Genomic DNA, 24,731 nt, shown 5'->3' with positions numbered 1-24,731 from the left:
TTCCTTTTTTAAGTGATTCCAATCATATTTCAAGCAATTCAGAACCATCATGTAGAACACTCGCATCTGAAGGAAATAATACATTATTTATCAGCTTTAATATATGGGGCAAATTTTCTTATCGAGTCGATAATAACAAAAAAAAAAAACATATCGGCCAAACCGATATCTTGCATCCCTAATCATTAATGATGAACTCTCAAAGGCTATATTACTATAGATTATTAATTAGTCAACATATTTTGTACCATATTCAGAAAAAGTGCCACACGCATTGATTTTTAAGATCTTTAATAGAGCAAAATGTTGAAAAGTCATCTATGTGACGATATATCACAAAATCTGCAGGTTCTATCAGGTAATGTTATATTGTTTTACCCACAATTACACCACTGTATTGTTCTGAAACCTGATTGGATGAGCCATGTTTAAAGCTTGCGACTAAATATCAGATGAAATTTATAATTATTCTTCACATCAGCAAAAAAAACAGAGCTTGTGTGGTGTATTTAACTTAATTTTATTAAAATACAATGGATAAACAATCTGTCAAGTTTACAAGTTAACTCTCCATGACAAGACGTAACAAGCTGGAAAAAAAAAACGAGTCCCTAACAAGTTTCATAATGAAGTTAATACCCGCTCTTCTTTGATTTTGTGTGTGTTGCAAAAATCAAAGAGACACGTGATCATGAAGTGGATAAAAACACGGCACTGGCACTTCGGGAATATTTACAACCTGCTGCACTGCGTTCTCACACACACACACACACAGACACACACACGTGATTGTGGGATTGATGCGAAAGCGAGGGACGGCCTGACGGAGAGAGATTCTCCCATGTTCCCTCTCAGCATCATCATGACGAGACGAGCACGTGGACGAGCATCACGAGTCACTTGAACGCGGCCGAGAGCGCGAGTGTGCAGACGCTGATGTCCTCGGTGTGTGAGACCCGGTGCAGCGACGGCTCCGATGCACTGCGGTTGATCTTCGGGAGCGAGTGCTGGAGAAGCTCGATGGAGGACAGGATCTGAGGAAAACAGGAAGCAGACAAACATCATCACTTCAACATCCGTGTAGAATGAGCTAATAGTTCATTTACAACAAAATGATGATCGTAAACATTTATGGCCAAACATTTCAAGTAGTTCTTGTTCTCATTTTGTTTGTTAGTTTCACCTGTAAATTAGACCCACAATCGAATATTTCCAGATCACAATTAACCCACAATACAACATAGTAATAACAACAAAAAGTAAACCTATTTTGGGCATTAATTATCTAATAATGAAATGTAAAAAAAATGTAAATAGATGGACAGATATTTTTATGACACTGATACAGATTTTTTTTCAATAACTAACAAGCAGAATGTATTTTAATGTATTAATTTAAATTTTTGACAGTAATAACTACTTGAGCATTGCACTACAACAATAAAAAAATGCATTATTATTAATCCAATATTCATTATTTGTAAATAGAGGTTAGTAAGCATGTGATGAGGTCAAATGTCCAGTTTGGGACATAATACCTTGTAATAAGGGATAGAAATTATGTTGCCCAATCTCATTGGTAAAGTGTTACACAGCAACATAGCCCAAAACATCACCTGCCATCATGTCTGTCGGCTCGTTTTCGGGTTAAACTTTCCGCGACTGCGCAACTGGGTTATAGGTTGCCAGGTTGAGGTGACAAACAGGTTGAAATTGTAAATGGTCTGTGGATTGTGTGAATATAATGCATTTAATACAATCTGCAAACTGGTCAACATTAGACAAACATATTGGTCCGATTATTCATAAAGGGGTTTGGGCCATGCAAATTACGGGAGTTTCCCAGGAAAAATAACAAGCCGGGAGAGGTCCGGGAGATGGGGCTGAAAAAAGGGAGAAACCCGGGAAAAACTGGAGTGTTGACAGGTATGATCAGCACAGATTATATATATCTGATTATAGATGATGATATATTTATAAATAGAGTAAAATTATTGTGCTAGAGTAAAGAATAATTTAAGGTCAGAAAATTTGCTTAATTGTCATGAAATGAATGTCGCAAAGAAATGAGCCGCATGTTTCTTCAAGATTCTCCTGACAGAAACGAAAGACGCATTAATTCAGCAAACTTGATTCATTAGAGCAGCACGATTCTGGATAAAATGAGAATCACTTTTTTTTGTTGCTTAAAATAATAACGGTTCTCCCATGATTTTGGATAGAAAACTAAACAAAATAACATTTACTTTACTATAGGTTTTGACTAAATGTTAATTGTTATTTAAAAGAAAAATAATTTGAACTTTTTTTGTATAAGTTTGAGTGAATGATTCAATGACTCACTCATAAAGACTTCACTTGTTTTATTACTGGATGAATCAGCGTTTTTGAACGAATCTCTTGAATGAATGATTCAATGACAAATACATTTTTAACAGTCACCTGTCGCCACCTACTGGTGTAATGAAGTAATCGATACAATCATTATTTGAAGCATTAATTTACTTTCAAAAGGTGATTTACTCTATAGTTCAGATATAAACACGGATGTCTACGTCAGCGATCAAAACAAACTTATCGTATTGCTTCTGTGATTATCTGAATGATTGTAAGACGACATGTATGACGTAAGATGATTGTAATGATTCTGTGTTTGTTGAAAACACTGATTTATAGCTAAACATGACAACTGCTCTCTCTGGATCAGAACACAGATTTGAATGTTCACTGTGATCCAACTTATCAAAGCTTTAATAGACAGAGCCGAATCACTGTTATTGAGGAATGAGATGGAGTGTGTGTTTGATAACGGGTAATCGAGCGGATCTACTGTGCAGTGATGTCACCTGTGGAAACAGCGGCCGGTCGTCTTTAGTCTTCTGGATGCAGTCAGCGACGAGTCTCTTCATGGCTTTAGGACAGCTCTTGTACAGTTTACTGAGGTCAGGGGTCAGATAACCTCGACCCACCATAAAGATGATCTACACAAAGAAAAGGGGAAGAACCGTATTATATGCTTACATTTAAAAGGGAACTAGATTTTACATCTGCACAATGCGAATGCTGCTTAACCATGCAAATGATACAAGAGATGAACACTACCATTCAAATCATAAAATATATGACTGTTTTCAACATTGATAATAATCATAAATGTTTCTTGAGCATCAAATCATCATATTATAGTGATTTCTGAAGGATCATGTGACACTGAAGACTGGAGTAATGATGCTGAAAATTCAGCTTTGATCACAGGAATAAATTACACTTTACTATATATTCACATAGAAAACAGTGATTTACACTCTAATAATATTTCACTGTATTTTTGATCAAATAAATGCAGCTTTGATGAGCAGAAGAGACTCTCTCAGAAACATTAAAACGATATCTGAACACTAGTGTAATAGCACACCTGTCCTAAAGAAACCACCCGACACAAAAGTTGCCGGACAGGATTGACTTTAGTTCTTTGAGTCAGAGTTTCGCTCAGCTCTCAGAATCTGAACAGTAATAGTTCAGCTAATCAAAGTTAGCAGAGGATTTGAGGAAAAGCCTTCATTTCATCTCTCATTTCCAAACAACAAAGCAGCGTAACAGGCCACACACCCAGACACTGCTTTTAGAAACAGACTGTAACGGAACAGCTGCGGTGATGATATGCTGAGTGTATGTATACTGGCCTAATCCTCCGGTCAGAGAAGATGCAGCGACTTCTTTTCTTTAGATAACTTTATTGGCCTCTTACAACTCTACAAGGCATTGCAATATGTGTATGTGTGTGGTTTGTGATGCCTGCAGAAGACAACAACAGTAAAACAATATTAATACTAATTAAAGTTCCATGGCATCAATAGTGAAAATAACATGAATTACAGCAGATATTAATAACATGTAATACTGCAAATCACCACTAGGGGTCAGGGTAGGATCATTAAACAACACCACAGCTTCGGGCCACAAGTAGGTCACGTGACCAAACTAAAATGGGAAAACCCTGTGGGCTACCAGCTGTAATTTGACACATTAAGGTCAATATAATAACGGCTTCAATGAACGAAGGTTACACAGCTAAATAAACAGTCAAATAAGGAAATAAATGTGAGGTAACTAACGAAACATGACGGGCCGTCTGTTTCATGGGGTTCAGTAACACATGCTACATATGAAGTTAACAAATAAACATATCACCCTGGTAATATTATTAACTCACACCACCTTCAAATATATAAACAACATCTACTCGTCACATAACGTACATCATCACCGACGCACACTGTTGTACAAAGGAATAATGAAGACCACGGACTGTCGGTGGAAGGCCAACTATTAACTACACAGAAAGTTTTCCGAACACACTGCGCATGCGCAAACAGTCCCTCAGACTCTACATGGAGCAGCTCACTGTGACGCAACCTCCTCACAGCAGGAAATCCACAACACAGACCTTTAGCCTTTTAGCACCTAAATTTAGCCAAAGTGAAACACTTCAGCAGCTCACAGAACAAAACAGAGATACACACACACACACACACACACACACACACACACACACACTGAGGCTGTGCTTCATCATGCTGAACATGAACCTGACGGTTTAAAGATGACATATTACGCTCCTTTTCACCAGAAGTAATATAAATCTATGGTGTCTCCAGAATGTGTGTGAAGTTTCAGCTTAAATCCCCCCAGATCATTTATTATAGCTTGTCAAAGTTACTCCATTTTGGGTCTGAGCAAAAACACGCCGTGTGAAACATGTGTGTCCCTTTAAATCCAGAAGAGGGCGGAGTCTTTACACCAGCTTCAGAAACTCCGGCAATAACAAAACAAGCCAATCTCACTCATCCAGAATCCCAGAATAACCAGTAGCGAGTGCAGCCTTACGGAGAGACTCAGGAAGAGTTTCTGAATGTTAGTGGAGACATTTATGTAGTTGTTGTGGAGTTACATTGATCATCTCATCATCATGTTGAACTTCTACACAAGTGTCCACAAGCAGGAAGTGAGACTGAATTACTGACGACTCGTTTCAGTTCAGAATCACTTCTTTCTTTTAGCAGACAAAAACTACATTTATCTTTGATCTGTGAAACTTTTACATTCTTAAACAGCTCTATTACACACAACATGAAAGATAATAATAAGGGCACTTTTTAAAAATTCAATCTCCAAATATACACCAAGCAAGTATCTAAAGTCAAACCCATGATCATGTGACTCTGATGGACTGATCCATTAACCTCACCTGATCTCGGTTCCCGATCATAGAATAGGGCAGTTCTCCGGTCATCAGCTCGTACAGGACGATCCCGTAGGAATACACATCCGACTGGAAGCTGTACGGGTTGTTGTCCTGCATCCGGATGACCTCGGGAGCCTGGAGAAGAAGCACGTTACTCTTTCACTCAGACCATCATCAGGTCAAGAGAACAAACCTGCGTTTGCCAATCTAATCTGACCTGGAAATAAGCTTTAGCAAAAAAAACTAAAAAACATGCTAATTCATGCTAGCCATGTGTTAAAACATACTAACAGCAGGGTTGTCGTACTTAAACATGCTAGCAACATGTTAATACATGCTAGAAAAATTTTAATTCATGCTACCAATGGAGTAAAACATGTAAGAAACATGTTCATTCAAGCTAACAAAATGGTAAATCATGTTAACAACATGCTAGCAATGTGCTAATTCATACTAGAAACATAGGCCCCTACTAGTCCGATTGAAACAAAAGCTGTGCATGTAAACATAGCCAGTGATTCCGTCACACACAGATTATCACATGGCGTGTGTATTATTATATCTGATATGAGCTCCACACCATCCAGAGGACAGATCCCGACGGCTGCTCGACGCGGTGAGAGCCGCTCCAGCGCGCCTTCACTGTGGCCAGTCCGAAGTCCCCGATCTTCACTGTCAAGCCTTCGTGCAGGAACACATCTGAGCGTCTGGGTCAGGGAATTCATCACGATATTCAGATCTACACAGAAGCCAACTGCAACATCCTTAAAGGAGGAGTTCACTTTAAAATGAAAATTAACCCATGATTTACTTACCCTGAAGTCATCCTAGGTGTATATGACTTTCTTCTTTCAGACGAACACAATCAGTTATATTGAAAAATGTCCTGATTCTTACAGGCTTTATAATGGCAGTGGATTGCAACCAACAGATTGAAGCTCATAAAAGCGCGTCTGTCCGTCATAAAAGTGCATCTGTCCGTCATAAAAGTGCATCTGTCCATCATAAAAGCATATCTGTCCGTCATAAAAGTGCATCTGTCCGTCATAGTCCGTCATAAAAGTGCATCTGTCCGTCATAAAAGTGCATCTATCATCATAAAAGTGCATCTGTCCGTCATAAAAGTGCATCTATCATCATAAAAGCACATCTGTCCGTCATAAAAGTGCATCTGTCCGTCATAAAAGTGCATCTGTCCGTCATAGTCCGTCATAAAAGTGCATCTATCGTCATAAAAGTGCATCTGTCCATCATAAAAGTGCATCTGTCCGTTATAAAAGTGCATCTGTCCATCATAAAAGTGCATCTATCATCATAAAAGTGCATCTGTCCGTCATAAAAGTGCATCTGTCCATCATAAAAGTGCATCTATCATCATAAAAGTGCATCTGTCCGTCATAAAAGTGCATTTATCATCATAAAGTGCATCAGTCCATCATAAAAGGGCATCTATCATCATAAAAGTGCATCTGTCCGTCATAAAAGTGCATCAGTCCATCATAAAAGGGCATCTATCATCATAAAAGTGCATCTGTCCGTCATAAAAGTGCATCTGTCCATCATAAAAGTGCATCTATCATCATAAAAGTGCATCTGTCCGTCATAAAAGTGCATTTATCATCATAAAGTGCATCAGTCCATCATAAAAGGGCATCTATCATCATAAAAGTGCATCTGTCCGTCATAAAAGTGCATCAGTCCATCATAAAAGGGCATCTATCATCATAAAAGTGCATCTGTCCGTCATAAAAGTGCATCTGTCCATCATAAAAGTGCATCTGTCCATCATAAAAGTGCATTTATCATCATAAAGTGCATCTATCATGATAAAAGTGCATCAGTCCATCATAAAAGGGCATCTATCATCATAAAAGTGCATCTGTCCATCATAAAAGTGCATCTGTCCATCATAAAAGTGCATCTATCCATCATAAAAGTGCATCTGTCCATCATAAAAGTGCATAAATATGCACTTTTATGATGAATAGATGCCATTATAAAGCTTGGAAGAGTCAGGACATTTTTTAATACAGAATAACTGATTGTGTTCGTCTGAAAGAAGAAAGTCATATACACCTAGGATGACTTCAGGGTGACTAAATCATGGGCTAATTTTAATTTTAAAGTGAACTCCTCGCATCGTGATTTTCGCATTGTGACCAATGTTACAGAAATAAAAAAGGATGTAAAATGGAAAAGTTGATAAAAGATACTGTTTGACTTCATGTCTCGATGGATGATATTCTTTGCATGAAGGTAACTAGAAGAGAGGAGATATGAAGAGTTATTAGAGATCATTTTTATTCTGTATATATATTATCAGTAGAGGAGTTAACTGACAAAACCACCTCTGAGTGTACATGTAAACACCAGCCTGTTTTCTTCTATTTTTAAACCTGGTTGCATTTCTATAAATAGCTGATGGCATCATGTGCTGAAAATGTGAATCTGTTTCTGAAAATATACTATGTTGTCAAACACTGTGACAGAACGCTGTGCTGCGAGCCTTTATTGTGTTACAATAAAACATCTAAAAACACTCGAGAGAAGCTTCTTTTAAACCAATGACAGCCTGAATGGATCAAACACAACAATAATCATATACACTAGCATTCAAACGCTCGGATATTCTGTATATATCCTTTATTTGATCAAAAATACAGTAAAAACAGTGAAATATTATTAGAATGTAAAACAGCTGTTTTCTATGTGAATATATAGTAAAGTGTAATTTATTCCTGTGATCAAAGCTGAATTTTCAGCATCATTACTCCAGTATTCAGTGTCACATGATCCTTCAGAAGTCACTATAATATGATGATTAGATGATCAAGAAACATTTATGATTATTATCAATGTGAATATACAGTGTTTCATCCTATGTTATCATTTGTCTGGGGTCGTTTGTTTATATCCTTTTTCTCTCCTTTTACTTTCACTCTTAGCTGGACGATGCGGCTACCTGATTGGTTTATACATCTGTCAATCATCGAGATGCTTGGTGACGATACAACGCGGCTTCACCAATGAACTTAGAAAATAATATATAATCTCTCTGGTCGTACTCGATTTGTTCAATTAGGCCAGTTTGAATCTAAACCATCACGTATTACCACAGGCGTCCCACAGGGATCAGTTCTGGGCCCTTTATTATTTATCATGTATTTACTGCCACTTGGAACCATTTTTAGGAAATATGGTATCCATTTTCACTGTTACGCTGACGACACCCAGCTCTATTTATCTTCAAAACTTACTTCTGAACTTCCTCCATCCTCTCTTTTTAACTGTTTGTCTGAAGTTAAAGCATGGTTTTCAAGTACGTTTCTTAAGTTTAACAGTAGTAAAACAGAAATACTTCATGTAGGAACAAAAACGAATCTATCAAAGACCAGTGGTTTCTCCATGGGCATTGATGATTCTACAATTGCTCCATCAACGCGGGTTAAGAGCTTGAGTGACACACTCGACAATACTCTATCTTTCGAATATCAATAAGATTACTCGAACGGCTTATTATCACATACGTAACTTTAACCGCCTCTTTATTATGGTCTTTCCTTTAAACTTTTACACAAGTTGCTATTAAACAGCGCATTGAATTTAAAATGTTGACTCTTGCTTACAAAGCACTCCATAACCCGTCTCCTTCATATTTATCTGACCTACTTTCCCCCTATACTCCCTCTCGAACTCTTAGATCATCATCAGTTCTTCCTTGCATGCGCTTTGCTTTCACGGGATCTCGAGCTTTTAGTTACGCTGATCTTTATCTGTGGGACTTCCTTCCAAAGGACATTCGCAATACTAACTCTTTCCCTATCTGTAAATCTCGTCTGAAAACGCATCTCTTTAGGCAGGCATACCTGTGATATTGTATATGAATATCATAACTACGGTTTGTAGTAAGAGTAGTTTATTTAGGGCGTCTTTGAAGCTGAAAATCTTTTCTTTTGTTTTAGTTTTGGTGAATGTTGATTTAGTTCGATTAGAAATTGTTTTAACGATGTGAGGAAGCATTTTGAAGTTTGATAAGCCTGTTAATTTTCCTATCCGAACCATACAGGATTATTTGGTTAGTTGCATGTTATAATTTGCATTTAGCAAATAACATCATTTAGGGTTGCAACCCTGCGGTTGAGAAGCGTTGGTTTAGCCAACACACACACACCTGTGAGATGTGATCCTGAAAACCTGCAGTTTACACACTCCTAAAGTCAGGGAAAACACTGGCTATGTTTACATGCAACCAAATAATCCGTTAGTAATGGGATTGACGGATAAACTTGTAGGCTATTTGCAGTATATTAAATCGTTTTTTTTGACCTAATTATTTTGCACTGAAATGACACACTCTGTCGGCTCTGACAGTGTTGCGTGAGGTGCACCTGCGCTATATAGCCTATGATTTCCCAAAATAGTACTATGTCAACTAGTGATATCAGCACAAGAACTGTTGAGGAATATGCAACATAATTTAGACAATTGTTTTTGTCATAATGTTATGATAACTGACAGACACTATAATTTCAGCCGCTCTGTGCATGTCCTCACGGCTGAGACACGAATAGACTATTAATTTAAAGCTTTTACTCTTAAACACACAAGGTACGTCCACTTTAATAAAAAATAAAAAAATGTATTAAACAAACCAGATCAAGACGAGAGCAGAAACGAAATAAAGTGCATAACTGAAAAATAAAGCATAGGCTCAAAACAAAAACAAACGGTGGGCACAGCGCAATTGCGCATTAGGCTCCAAAAAAATAAAAATAACTGATAATAATAAAGTGCCCAAATCCAATAAATAATACTAGAAATAATTGGTCACAATAATAAAAGTGAACCATAAAATATTTCCAGTGTGGTCTGGGGGATGCTACCGTCGTTGCGTGCGGGTGCACCTGCAGTTATAACACGAGTATTACTAACTGGCATATTTCAATGTTTTATGCCAATTCTGATATGTTCATTCATATAGCAACTCAAAACAGACGGGGCAACCTAACGCAGACAAGTTAGCTTACCGTTTTTAGGTGATATGCCATGTTTGATGTCGAGCTGTGATATGCATATGACTGTTCATTGCAAATTTTGCATTTGACTTTTTTCCCTATTTTCTACTTTTATAAAATACTGCCACAGTCCCGATGTCTTTGACAGGGTAGATTACTCTGACATTAAATTAAACGCTAAATTCAGCAAACCACCATGGATGATGCAGATCAATACTTAGTTCTTTCTTCAATCTGTCTCCAGTGGGTTGGGCTAATCCAAAAAAGTGAAAACTAGGGGGGTGTTGTGAAGAAAGACTGTTACCTGTGAAACAGTGGTGCTCTGAAAACACCCCCATTAGCAATTAGTGATGAAATTAATGTAATGAAATTAACGCGGCAAAAAGTCGACCAATCAGAATTTTAATCGAGCCAGAACGTATCGACCAATAAATCGACTACTCGACTGGGAGATTACAGCCCTACAAGTAAACTGTGCTGCGGATATTCTGTATCATAGCAACGAAGCGTCTCAACTGCAAAAACGCAGCGCTGGCAGCGCTTGGTGGACACACAGCCTTAATCGATCTGATTGAGCTCGTTCCCACTGAAACTTCGATCGGAATGAAAGGGGTGTTTATTCCTTTTCTAATCCGATCAAGTGAACATGTAAACACTTGATCGGATTGAAAAACGAAACTGAAAGACTGCGCATGTGCAATGACTTAGAATTAGCGCAATGACTTAGAATTAGCGCAATGACTTAGAATTAGCGCAATGACTTAGAATTAGCATAATGACGTAGAATTAGCATAATGACGTAGAATTAGCATAATGACTTAGAATTAGCGTAATGACGTAGAAATAACGTAATGACGTAGAATTAGCGTAATGTGTGGTATAAACGAGTGTCTCGTCCTCCTATAATCCTGCTTTCTCTGCGTGTGTGAAGTGGAGCAGGACGACGGCCACCAGTGCTCGCTTCATACTCTCTCACACACACGACATAATATAAACAGCGGCACAACGGCTCATACGCTCATTATCTCCAAATTATGACCAGAAATGGATAAATATTTAGTCTGCTGTTTAAAACAAATAAAAAACCAATGTAGGAGAATAGTTATTATGCACAAACAGCAGGAAACTCTGTATATTCGTGCAGTGTGCGCATGTCAAAAAATATATCCCGATTTGAAGCCTGTGACATATAAACACACACATCAACCCGATCACATGTTCAGCGTTCATGTAGCGAACACTCACTCCATGCCCTGCGCCGTCTGTCTGGCGATATCCATCAGCTGGAACATCTGTAAGTTGGTCTCTTGCACGTGCAGATGTTTGTAGAGACTGCTTCCCTCACACCACTGCGTCACAATGGCCAGCTTTTCCTTGGTCATGTAACCCATAAACAACACAATATTGACATGCCTGGTCTTCCTGAAACAACAACACAGAACAACGTCAGCGGGATCAAATCTAGTGTTGAACAGACTCTGAATGAAGACTAGAGAACGAGCTCGAGCTCATTACAGTGTTTAAATTCGTCTGTGGGAATAATGGGATCATCCGACTGCATGGTTTACCTGAGAACAGCCACTTCATTGCGAAAGGCCTGTAACTGCTCTGGTGTGGGATTCGTCACCTTTAAAATCTTTACAGCAACATCACCTGAAAAGACATTACAAATCAAAATAAAACAACCTAAAAAAACAAGCAGGTTTTTTGTTCATATATCATTCATTACTGGATGAATCAGTGTTTTTGAACAAATCTCTTGAATGAATGATTCAATGACTCACTCATAAAGACTTCACTTGTTTCATTACTGGATGAATCTGCGTTTTTGAACGAATCTCTTGAACAAATGTTTCAATGACAAATAATTTTTTAAGACACTTGTCGCCACCTACTGGTGTAATGATGTAATATCTAAGGGGTTTATATATAATATGTATAAAACCCCTAAAATGATGATGAGAGAGAACTCTTACCGTGCCACTTCCCTTTGTAAACGGTGCCGAAGGAGCCGGATCCGATCCTGGAGAGCAGAAGCACTTCGCTGGCCTCGATCTCCCAGTAATAGCTGGAGTCTCTCTTCTCTCGCGGACGCTGGCGATCAACGAACAAACCAGCTCATGTTTCAACCCAGTGAAATCACCTTTAACTCTATATGGAACCTTATTCTCCTTATATAACACCTTTGGTGGTTCTTTAAGAAACGAATCTGATGATAATGTGTTGATTTGGCTTCTGATTATTCGATTACTTACGATTCTTTTTTCCTGAGTGTTGTTTGAAGGCGCTTTCTCCCTGTGAGCCGTAACCGGGGTTTTGGGCCAGTCGGTCGGGCTTTCATTATGAGGGCTTCCTATAAACGAATGTGACAAAAAACGACGTCAAGCATAATTAACCTCATCCACCTTATTCCTAATTCTTGAATTATGGGTGGGTGTAACTTCTGTTAAGCAGTAAACAATTAGAGAAAGGCTCGCTCTATGAACTCAATAATAGTTTTTTTTTTAACTGTGTACAATGAGATGACATTATTCTACTCACGCTTCAACCATTGAACATTAAAAGGACATTTTAAAGTGTAAAAGAATTAACAAGGTACTTTAAAGACAACATGAATAACCCCAAAAGAGCGATTCTTTCCACAGCAATATCACTGTAGTAATATTATATCTGTATTATGTAACATAAGTTAATGTTCATTTACTTCAGCATTGCGTGATACTATTTCAAAGTGATTTCCGTCATTTTGACTGATAATAAACTGTATTTACTTGTGAAAACAAACCTGGAAAGAGACGTGAGGATTTGAGGTGAAAACACAATATTTTTCGTGCATCCCAGTGAATTATTAATGGGATATATAGTAAATTAAATAGGGAGAACAGATCACAAATGTGCTGTATATGTTGTTCTCATTCATTCTTTTACAGCGGAATGCAAAGGGGAAAAAAGAAATTAATCATGAGGCAAAGAGCCCTTGCCATTGATATTATAATACCCAGTGCTACGCGTTATTCTTATGTTATTCTGAAATAAAACATGAAGGAAAACTGACAGCACATCCAGTCAAACTGACGGATCAGCTTTATTTGTAAGGCAACCTTATGATTTGAAATTATTCGTTTCAGTCTTTTTGAATGGAATTATTCAAAACGCAGTGAGATCATCAGGAATAAAGTGGATAACTGAAATCTCTGAGGAAAGAGTCAGGAAAAGCCCTTACCTGATTCATCACACCCTAAGGCTTCCTGTGAATAAAGGAAAGTACTGTTTTAACATAGGGAAATGTTTGAGAGAACTCTGGGCCAGATTTACTAACAGCTCGATCACTCTTTACACGTTAAAAACTACTGTCAGGATTTACTAAAGACACGCAGAGAGAAATGAGCGATGAGAACACTGTTACAGGTTTGTGCTTGTCAGTTTACTGGTATTTATACCATTATTTACCGCCCAAAGAAAGCATGTCATAACTAGGGGTGTAACAAAATATCTTGTCACAATATATCGGAATACAAAAATCCAACAATATGTATCGTGTATAGTTCACCCAAAATAAAAATTACTATGTGAGGAAAAATTAAAGTTTACAGAGTTTTAGTGTCAGTACTACATGAAACTACTATATATAATGTTTAATATAATGTATAATATAATATTTGTGTGTCCTGATAATGCCAAATGTTTGATGTTACCAGTAAAAGTGGTCTACATTATTTTAAATATATCTAGTCAGAGAAAGAGTGCAAGCATATTCATCTAAAATAATTCAGTATTTTCAGCTTCAGAATTATGAATATTGTTATCCTGGTGTCTCTATTGTCCTGTTCTTTGGGTTTCAGCACAAAGTCCAATCTTATTCATTTACACACACAATGTAATATCAAGTTTACCATTTTAATCTACAGTTAATGTTTTGTTAACCTTTTATATTGGAGTATCGCAATAATATCATATCGTGATATGTATCGAATCATGACATGAGGATATTTGTGGCATTATTTACCACCCAAAGAAAGTATGTTTTAACCCATATATCCGCACATATCGATTGCCAAGCCTGCTCTCGATGACTGTGTTGCTCATCATTTAAATGGCCTGTCCTCTCCCGTCGGTTCTTCTGTGGGATTGCGATCTCATTTGACCGGTTTAGTAAATCTGGCCCTGAAAGGCGATGATGATGAGGATGGAAAGCGCTTCACCTGAAACGCGGCCTCGTCGACGGGCTGTGTGGTGCTCGTCATGTGGACGTTAGGCGTAGATGTGGACAGCACTTTGTGACTGAGACAGACGCCAGCGGACGGCGTGGGAGTGATGTAGTTGAAAGCGTTCGGCGTGGAGTATCTGTGATAGGGGCTGAAGAAGGGTTTCCACGTCAGTGCCATTTCTTCTTTCACCTCGTTGTAACATTAAATGTGATATATGCAGTACATTACAGGAGTTACTAAATATTACAGTGAAAGTAGAATTCAAATTGTTGATGCATTTTTAAAGTGTTTCACAATGGCTTGATATCATGTAAACAATGTTGAAAAAATGGATGCAAGTTCACAAGACAACTGTATCAGATTAGTCTTGTGTTTTGTAATGTGGATAAACTTCTAAAACAGTGTGTATTTAAATAATTATGGTAATGTTAATTAATGGCTACTTGTGTGTTAGTCAAAATTAGACTAAATTATTATCGGTGATAATCAAATCTCCAGAAATTCTGAAGCTAATCATTTCAGCACTAAATGGGTAAATATATACCTATGATTTACAATTATTTATAGTGAAACATTTTAAATTCACGCACAATGATCAGATTTTAAAAAAGTTGGTAAAGCTGACCAGATATGTTTTAAAGCAAAAATGTTTTAAAACATGTCAGGGTTAGTATTATCGTTAACTATAACTATAAAAACATGTCTGTTAATTGACAAAGCTGAAATAAAAAAAAACTGTAAATATTAGTTGAAAAACTTAAACTAAATGAAAATTAGAAATGTTGCTTTATAAGCTCAAGCACTAAAACTGTTACCTGCAAAAAATAATAAAAATAAAACTGAAATAAAAATAAACTAAACCTAAAAAGCTCAATAAAACAAAAACGGACAAAAGCACATAACTAAATGAACCTAAAGTTACATATAAGTATAAAAATAAAAGCTAATTCAAAATATTAATAAACCTATGACAAAAGTAAAATAACACTAATACAAGGAACTACAAGTATGATCAAATTCCCGGAATACAAGCAACGAAAACAGAAAGTAGGCGGCGTCGTGACACGCTCGGATTCTCAGAGGAACGCTGGACTGGTCAGTTCACTACATCTGAGCTAAATATAGACACAGACTCCATTTACCTGAAGGAGAATTTAGAGTTTTGCATCCGACGGGACGAGAGGGGCGGGAGTGACGGAGTGCCGTTCTCTCCGGGAGTCGGGAACAGCCTGGAAAAATAACTAATAACTAATTTTCTAAAAGATGGACCAATGAAGGTTTTCCTTAAAAAGCATTATAAGTTTGTTTTTTCATCTTTGTGATGAATTCTGCTGCAGAAGAATGGACCTTTGTACCATGCTTTACATGATTACCATTGATAGACATCTACAACGCTCACGGTGTGAGGGCCTCTATGCAAAACTCTTTCTGTGAGCCTTCCCTTCATGTCTATCTTCATTTAAATAGAGGAAAGAAGCCTGTTCAGCCTGTCAACATGCTACTGAACCCCACTTCTCCCAATTTATAGAACATTGTACTCCTAAATAATGGGGAAATTTATTATTTTCTGTCTGTTGCCAGTATTTGCATCAAAAAAGTAATCCGATTACATTATGCATGTTACTTGTAATGCGTTACTTTACACATTGCATCAAAAAAATAATCTGATTACATAATGCACATCACTTGTAATGCGTTACTTGACATGTTACATCAAAACGATAATCCGATTACGTAATGCACATTACTTTTAATGCGTTACTTTACTAGTTACTCCAAAATGGTAATTCGAGTACGTAATGCACGTTACTTTTAATGCGTTACTTCACTAGTTACATCAAAAAAGTAATTGATTACGTAATGCACAATACTTGTAAAGCGTTACTTTGCAGGTTACATGAAAAGTAATCCGATTACGTAATGCACGTTACTTGTAATGTGTTACTTTGCATGTTACATTAAAAAAATAATATGATTTTGTAATGCACGGTACTTGTAATGCGTTACTTTACTCGTTACATCGAAAAAGTTATATGATTACATAATGCGTTACTTTACACGTTACATTAAAAAAGTAATATCATTTTGTAATGCACGTTACTTGTAATGCATTACTTGACATGTTACATCAAATCGATAATCCGATTACGTAATGCACGTTGCTTTTAATGCGTTACTTTACTAGTTACATCAAAAAAGTAATTGATTACGTAATGAACGATACTTGTAATGCGTTACTTTACTCGTTACATCGAAAAAGTTATATGATTACGTAATGCGTTACTTTACATGTTACAACAAAAAAGTAATCCGATTATGTAATGCAAGTTCCTTTTAATGCGTTGTTACATCAAAAAAAGTAATCTGATTACACAAAACCAGCATGGTAACAGTATAACAGAACTGGGTTTTTCAGCTTTTCCAAGACCTGAGTTTTTTTTCTAGACACAGAAACCACTAGAAACTGGTCTAAGCAACTAATGCAACCGCTGATGTACATGAGTGTAAATGTGTGTGCTGGTGTCTGTGGTTTTGCACACTCACAGCAGCTGTCGGATGTTGCTCCAGTCCACACACATGGTGGGCACTTTGGTGCTGCAATGCTCGTGAAACTTGTAGCCGCACGTCTGACATCTGAAGCCATGTAGAAGAAACTTCTGACATATGTCACAAAAGGCCAACTTTAAAAATGTCTTTCGTACCTGTGGAGGGGGACGGTCAGATGTTAGAGCCACTGTGAAGACGACATCAGCTCAATTCACACACACTGACTACGGGAACTCACAAAATTGTGCGTGGTCAGCGGGACGTGATCTAAGACTTCGACCAGAAGCTCCTCTCCCACCAGCGAGGTAGAGTCTGTGCTCCAATCCATACGCAGCTTCTTACTGCACAAACAACATCGTGTCCTCATTCACTGAGCACTACATTGCTTTTCAGGAGCAGAATTCAGCTTTACAGTTAGGTCTAAATTATTACAGTTATTAAACAGAAAATAACAGTTTATTAAGGCGGTATTCAGAAGATGCACCAGTAAGAATAAGGTTTCATTACTAAACATGAACTAACAAGGAAAAGCATTTATTATTCTTGGTTGATGCTAAAATCACTATGAAATCAAAATAGACAGTTCTTGGTTTTTTTAATGTAATTTTGTTTATTATAAATGTACACGTAATTATTGTGTTAATAATCTTGCATCAGAATAAGTTCCTCTTGCAGCATCTCTTCTCTGATGATGTGGGCGGGGCAACCCGTCACTCACAGGAGATCAGCCAATAGCAAACCACAACCATCCAATCAACTCCCCACAGACACAATCAAGCCCCGCCCACTTGTGTTCTTGTTCCTGAAGCGTTTCACTCGATATACGACACAATAGAGAAGAGACCAGCGCTACTTCCCTTTTATGCCAACTTTAACTTGAACATTTACAAATATAAAAATTGTATCTGTTAATATTTATTAATGGACCTGAGCTGAGATGAACTAACAATAAAGATTAAAGATTACTGTAAAAAATGTATTGCTAATTGTTAGTTAATAGTAGCCAATGCTAATAAAGTTTTTTATGCATTGATCAGCTTTGCTCTGGTCACTGCAATCAACTTACATTCTCTCTGCAAAACTGCTTAAACTCGGTCACAACATTATTTTAAGCCATTAATTGACATGAGCTTTTCCTCCAGGATATCCCAGCGTTCAACATTAAATTCCCAAATGAATCAGAATCGAATATTGTGCTTGTGAAACAGAATCATACCAAATTAGCAAGTCTACATCAATACCCAGCCCTATCAATTACAATGGATTTTATGACTGTGATTACTTTACATGAAAGTCTTTTTTTGATGGTCAATGGCAAAAATACCAAATTAATTTGCATTTAATATAAAACAACTTTTTATTGGCACTGCACGTTAATAGTGCTCAGTCTTTCTAATTGTATTCCATTTGTATTATTATTTTTTGTGGCATAGGCCACAACTTACAATGTATGTTCTCGATGAAGCTTGAAAACAGCACAGCATTCGGGCTGGAGTCCACGGACCTTCAGGGCTTTGATGAGGCAGTTGCGCAGCGTCATTCCCGCTCGCACGTTCACCTAATAATTCAACATAGTTCTCATATTTCATCACTTCAATTGAAAAGAAATGTATGAACATGCATGTGAACGTTACATAGATCTTTAGCATTATATTGACTAGCATTTGTGAGTCTGTAAAAACTTTGGATGCATGATATATCAGCCACCATATTGGTCTCGGCAGATAAATGTTCATTTTTAATGTTATCGTTATCGGCCCCACAAGAAAATATGGCCGATATATTAAAGCTGATAAATAATGCATTATTTCCTTCAGCTGAGACGCTTCAGATGCGACTGTTCAACATGATGGTTCTGAACTGCTTGAAATATGATTGAAATCACTTCATAAAAGGAAAATTTTACATTTAGTCTGTCATTTTAAGCTACATAAAATTATAATGAGAACATCATTATAATTTTGTGTTTGGGACGTGGCTTTTAATGCTGAGACATTTGTTTTTGCAATTAGGCTCTCAAAAATGACATAAAAATGGATTTAGATTTATCAGCAGATATATCGGTTATCGGCTTTCAAATATAAAGAATTATCGGCCCAAATTTTCATAAATCAGTGCATCTCTACTAAAAACAAACTACTTCTACATCAAGGCACTTCCAACATAAAGCCCCATTCACACCGAGGACGATATAGATTCGCCACCATGAGTCACATGACTATAAACAATAAAATTACTTCATAGATATAAACTCTAGATGTCGCATTGGCTACGGCAGTTCATTGGAACTAATGCGTCAATAGATCTGCCATCTTGAAAAAGGGGAGCCCCTCATCAGCGTCAATGTAGGAAAATGTCTAACGGAAATAAAATCACCATAAATCGTCATGAATGCGATTTTCTAGTTGTTTTGGTTCGTTCCAATGGTCAGACATGTATTTATTATAGAGTCCAGAGAATTTGTGAAAATGTGAAACCCGAGGGAGCGGTTTGAGCAGACCAATCACAGCGCTTGCATCCGCGTAGAATTGACGCGTTGTTACATTATTGGAGAGGTGCACGTCAGGGTACGCCGAAGGGTACAACGCTCATCGTCCAGCTCAGTTCAGTTCTCATATAATGGTGTCAATGCAGGAGATCAATAATATTGTTGAACATTCAATTAAATGAAAGTTGGAAGGGATTCAGTCGTTCACTTTTATTGCCCTTCAAGACCGTAAAAACGGCATTTAGAATTCGCCAATCGTTATGGTAACGTTCTTGGAGAGAACGGGCCTCAAGTCTATGTGCAAAAGCACTAAACTAGGATAATTATCAAAAAACACACTCCATCCTGATCATGAGCATGGGAAATAACTGGTGGTTGCATTGTTACCACAGTCCGCTGTTTGTTGGGCAGGTAGACGCGGATTGTGCCGCTAGCTTTGGAGTCTGGGATTCTCCCATCGTCTGACAATCTCCGGTACGGGAAGTTCTTGAGGATGTTGGGAGACATGCAGGGATCTTCGAACACCGAGTCCTTGCATCCGAACCCATGACTGGCGCTCTTCCAGGCCCCTTGCACATGCTCCATCACGACGGCAGCGGCGCACAGATCTAGCATGAGGACACAACAATATAACAGATCAACCTCACAAACACTGATCTGAGGCACAAACTCCATCGCATGATATAATACCGTTGATAAAAAAAACTCCATTTCCTACTTCCACTGCTCTCGTTTAGTGCCGGCGAACTGAAGTGGGTATTGTGTTTGTAATCCGACTACGTGACTAGCAGCGAAAACCCTCCAAACCGCAGGCACACTTCATAACTCAACTCAACTTTAGTTCTAGAGCACTTTCAAAAACCACAATGGATCCCAAAGTGCTGTACATAAAAATAACAAATGCATACATAAAAATGACAACGCATTATTAAAAGCTAAGGAAAATAAATAAGTTCTTACTCCCTCAGAGATGACCCTCGAGTTATTTCAGAGAGAGATACAAATGTATTTATTTTCCTTAGCTTTTATAAACAAGGTCAAGACTTCATTTCATCTCTGCAATATTACAGCGCATTACATGTGAGCCGTCAAGGACAAATAACTCTGACGAGAAATCATTCAAAAGAACGGCCAAATGTTTTCAGATAATAATAATAATTAACTGATAACATTTTGATGATGTCACGTTAGAAGCAGAATTCTGCTTTATTAAAGAAAGAAGGTCAGTCTTTTCATAAAATAATTATTCACTGTCAATGAATGAGTTTGAAGTCATTATAATAACACTAAGCATCAGAAACACCAGACAATCCAATTTTGAGCTTGATAAGAATTAAATTACTATTTTAAGAGGAGCAATTATGCAAATGATGTTACTAGAACAGGTTTTCCTGCTTGAAATGTTGATTATTTTCCTCATATTCTCCATTGTTGCGGCTCCTCTCTTCCCAGTCTGTCAGTAACGCTCATAGACAGTAAAAGAAATGGACACAGCGACCCCATTGATTTCAACAGAGAAAACTGAAGCCCGATTATTGCACGTCCTGTCTGATGGCTGAGCGACTGCGCAGGCTCAAACTGAGATTGACGACAGTCTGACAGTTGTAAATCTTCTAGTAGCTGTGGCAAAACAAATCTGAATCACCTAATTCCTCAAAAACGTTGTTGAAATATTTTGTCCCGTTGTTTTTGTGGACTCTCTGTCTATGGGCTTCTCCCTTGACTTTATGCCTCTATGTCCCCCCGATTGCCTCATAGACAGTAAAAGATTGTCTGCGAGCTTCTCCTCCTGTCTATACGGTAATGTCTCTATTGTGCGACATAAAGTCGCGTGGTTATGATGACGCAATCGTTAGCCTGTTTTTAACAAAAACGGCTTCTACGGGCCATAACGTAAGATACAAAGTAATGGAGCCTTTTATACATTGTTGTGTTTCTTTAGAAATAAATAATGGACAAATGAAGTCTTTGGACGCCTCATATGTAAAGTTATTCACTGTCAAAGTGACGCCAAAATGAATTAGAGTCAATGGAATGCTAACAGCAGGTGAAGTTCTGCTACAATGGCGGCTGCCGCGAGGCTTCAACTTCCAGCTGATGGATTACCCCTTTGGTAACGCTCTGTTTACTTCCTGTCTCTATGAAGCCCCTCCTCCTGAAAAGCACACTGTGCTCTGATTGGTCGGCTGGAGCAGTGTGTTGTGATTGGTCGAGCGCTTCGAGTGTGTTTGGGAAATGTCCCGCCCCTTACCATAACCGCCAGTTTAACACACTACTAACTAACTCAAACAGCCCCCCCCCCCTTTATTCTGCGTATGAATTATTATAATGAGGAATATTGTGACGTGTTCGTTCCCGGAAGAAACTCAAGATATAATGCAGGCGTTTCAGGAGTTCAGAAACACTAAGCATCAGAAACACAAAAAAGTCACATTTTGAGCTTGATGGCAAGAGTGAAACCAATACTTACATGTTCTATTTATAAATTTCTTTTTTTAAAAGTACATGTACAGCGTTAGATTAAACTGAGAAGGGTTATAGCACTTGCATATTGTCCTACTGTTAGTTTCACTACTTCTATTGTTTTCATGTGTAAGTCGCTTTGGATAAAAGCATCTGCGAAATGATTAAATGTATTAAATGATTAAAAATAACCTTTAAAATGAAAACGCAGAGAATCTCTCAGTCATGTGGTGATAACCTGCTTTTCAGGACAAAACAGCCATCAGAAACATTAATCATCAAGGCTTCGCCGCTAAGAAGAGCAGAAGTGCAGATGGTGAGAGATATCTGTCAGGAACTGTTGAGTATGAGACTTACAGTATCCTGACAGTTATGCGGTGTGTTCTTACTGTTCCTGCTATGAAGAACTGGATGCTTCTGTTCTGGCAGTGTTAGTGGATCAGACGGTTCGCCCACACCACACCAGTCATGCGAGCTACACAGTATCGACAGCCAAGACCAATGCACTTCTAACCGTTTCTGCATGAGCCGCTCGATGTACACCTGTTCTCTCTCGGAGAGTAACTGTACAACTATGTTGGGTTGAACTCGTTCATTGTTCTGCCATGAGAAACCAGTCGAGCAGGTCTGAGCGGCTCACACACACGCTCATGCTAATCCCATGGTCAACGTGTCAGAATCACTAATTACTTTGTTAAGCATTTCTGTGTAATGCTGAATAATTCTTCCTCATTCCTCTCTGCATCACGCATAGCATGCAATATTAGTGTTAGGTTTACAAATGAAAACGATGCCCTTCATTTAAACATTTCAATGTCATAATGTCACAATATCTTGAAGCTACCTGTGTTTGTGTGCATTTATAACACTACAATAAAATATAACATAATATAAATGTGTTTGCATTAGATATTAAGTGTGCATTAAGCTTAAAAATGCCATTCCAATGATTTATCATGTTAAAGCTTTAAAAATATGAATGTTCATAAAATGCAAACATATCTGCAAAGCAACCATCCAGATTCACTATTTATACAATAAATGCTAAACTGGACTAACTGACTGTAATGTGTAAGACAATTTTGATAACTCAGCAGCCTGAGAAAATAAATCAAGATCACTATGTTTAAAACAGACCTATTTGAAACATCTAATTCAAACACACATTAATATCTTGCCTTTGTTCTAAAGCCGAACTGACCAATAAACTTGATCAAACAGAGAAGACTATTTGCTTTTTTTTTTTACTATGAAGAGGGCAATAATTCAGAGGACATTGTGTCATTGTGTAACTACTTTAATTAAACTATGACCCAATTTACCATTACAATATCTATTTACTGACAAAAGACAGAATATTTTTCACTAGCCATAAGACTTGTTTTGACCTCAGTTCATGCGTTTAGTTACTTTGATACACTAACAGCCCCACACACACACATACACACAACAGCCCCACACACAACAGCCCCACACACAACAGCCCAACACACACACACACACAGCTGACTGTATGGCTAGAAAGATTAACAGTGCGTGCTTTAATATATGTAACCGTGTTTACCAGCTCAATCAATGATCTTCAGTAAAGTACACATCACACAAACACACAATAACAACTGCGATGGATGTTTCACTATAATCTCGGTCAGATCAGCAGTGAGGCGCGAATATAATCTGCATGAAATACTGATTACGCGAAATATAGGAGACTCGCTTTACTCACCAAAGAAAGTTGCTGAATTGTTGATCCGCCATGATTATCGCTACAGGGAGAGTGTGACGTGAGAGTGATGTCATCGCTTTCGTCACAGCTCGCGACGCGACAACAACGCTATTTTTCGCAGACGGTCGCGTGATATGGCAAGCCCTTCATACATTAAACCATGAAATTAAACGAACGATTCTTATTTTTTAAATTTTTTATGAAACATTGCCGTGTTTATTATCAATAATTCACCCGTGCACATCATTATTGTTTTAGATACATGTGCCTCGTAATCTTGAATCAAAATTACTTCCCCTCCCTGTTTTTTATTTATTTATTTTTTTCAATTTGTTTAAATACAAAGTCTTCCCCTCCCTGTTGGCGCCACACCACTTCTCTGATGACGTGTTTAGTGGTGGGAGGGCGGTGCAATCTGTCACTCACCTTAGATCCACAACCATCCAATCAATTCCCCACAGACTAAATGAAGCCACACCCTACATCTGTTCCTACTTCAGAAGCATTTCACTCGGATATACGGCACAATATGGAAGAAAAGACGAGTGCTACTTCCCCTCATGCTGTTTTTAAAGGATGTCCTATGCCCCTTTACAAAGTCTTGAATTTGTTTTTAGGGTGTACTACTACTGTATATGTTTTCATGCTTGATTCTCATTATTTTTCACATATTTTACATTATTACAGCTCCTCTCTTCCGAATCTGGTTGAATTTGACGTGTTCGATTAAGCCCCTCTTTCCGAAATACGAAATGTGCTGTGAATGGTTAGCTGGCCCAGTGTGCTGTGATTGGTTAGCTGGCCCAGTGTGCTGTGATTGGTCAGCTGGCCCAGTGTGTTGTGTTGTGTTCGGGAAATGTCCCGCGAAATCTACTCAGATTTAAATATTAACGATGGTGTCAATTTTAAACCATTTCGAGCCCGATTCAGACCCTGACAATGTTAATGAACAAGAGGATCGTGCAGAACAGATTTCACAGGATGTTTCAGAGTGGTATGTTTACGATGTTATTGTAGATACGAAGTTAGTTTAGTTTAG

At 37.8% G+C, this 24,731-nt stretch overlaps 1 protein-coding gene across 5 annotated transcripts; it reads right to left on the bottom strand.

Annotated features, from left to right (window-relative positions):
- Positions 1-274: 274 nt before the first annotated feature.
- Positions 275-24,076, bottom strand: raf1b (Raf-1 proto-oncogene, serine/threonine kinase b). 5 transcript variants are annotated; one of them, XM_077202620.1, is made up of 17 exons: positions 23,693-24,076; positions 19,891-20,111; positions 18,461-18,573; positions 17,254-17,356; positions 17,013-17,170; positions 15,611-15,697; positions 14,463-14,616; positions 13,484-13,508; positions 12,516-12,613; positions 12,237-12,354; positions 11,829-11,913; positions 11,506-11,682; positions 7,459-7,505; positions 5,826-5,944; positions 5,249-5,380; positions 2,847-2,981; positions 275-1,034 (listed from the first exon to the last, which is right to left on the bottom strand). In XM_077202620.1, the coding sequence occupies exons 2-17, from the start codon at positions 20,086-20,088 to the stop codon at positions 897-899; spliced, it is 1,887 nt and encodes a 628-aa protein (XP_077058735.1). In that variant the 5' UTR covers positions 20,089-20,111; positions 23,693-24,076; the 3' UTR covers positions 275-896. The 5 variants fall into 5 exon arrangements, with proteins under 5 accessions (XP_077058735.1, XP_077058732.1, XP_077058733.1 ...); XM_077202617.1 differs by having other exon boundaries at positions 15,611-15,709; positions 23,693-23,809; XM_077202618.1 differs by lacking the exon at positions 23,693-24,076 and adding an exon at positions 22,481-22,574 and having other exon boundaries at positions 15,611-15,709.
- Between the last annotated feature and the right edge of the window lie 655 nt (positions 24,077-24,731).

Source organism: Siphateles boraxobius, unplaced genomic scaffold (genome assembly GCF_051911475.1).
Source record: "Siphateles boraxobius isolate OS27281-9 unplaced genomic scaffold, OSU_SipBor_1 5, whole genome shotgun sequence".
In the NCBI taxonomy this organism is placed as follows: domain Eukaryota; kingdom Metazoa; phylum Chordata; class Actinopteri; order Cypriniformes; family Leuciscidae; genus Siphateles; species Siphateles boraxobius.
The sequence above is the reverse complement of the archived record's forward strand: the minus strand, read 5'-3'. Positions and strand labels throughout refer to the sequence as shown.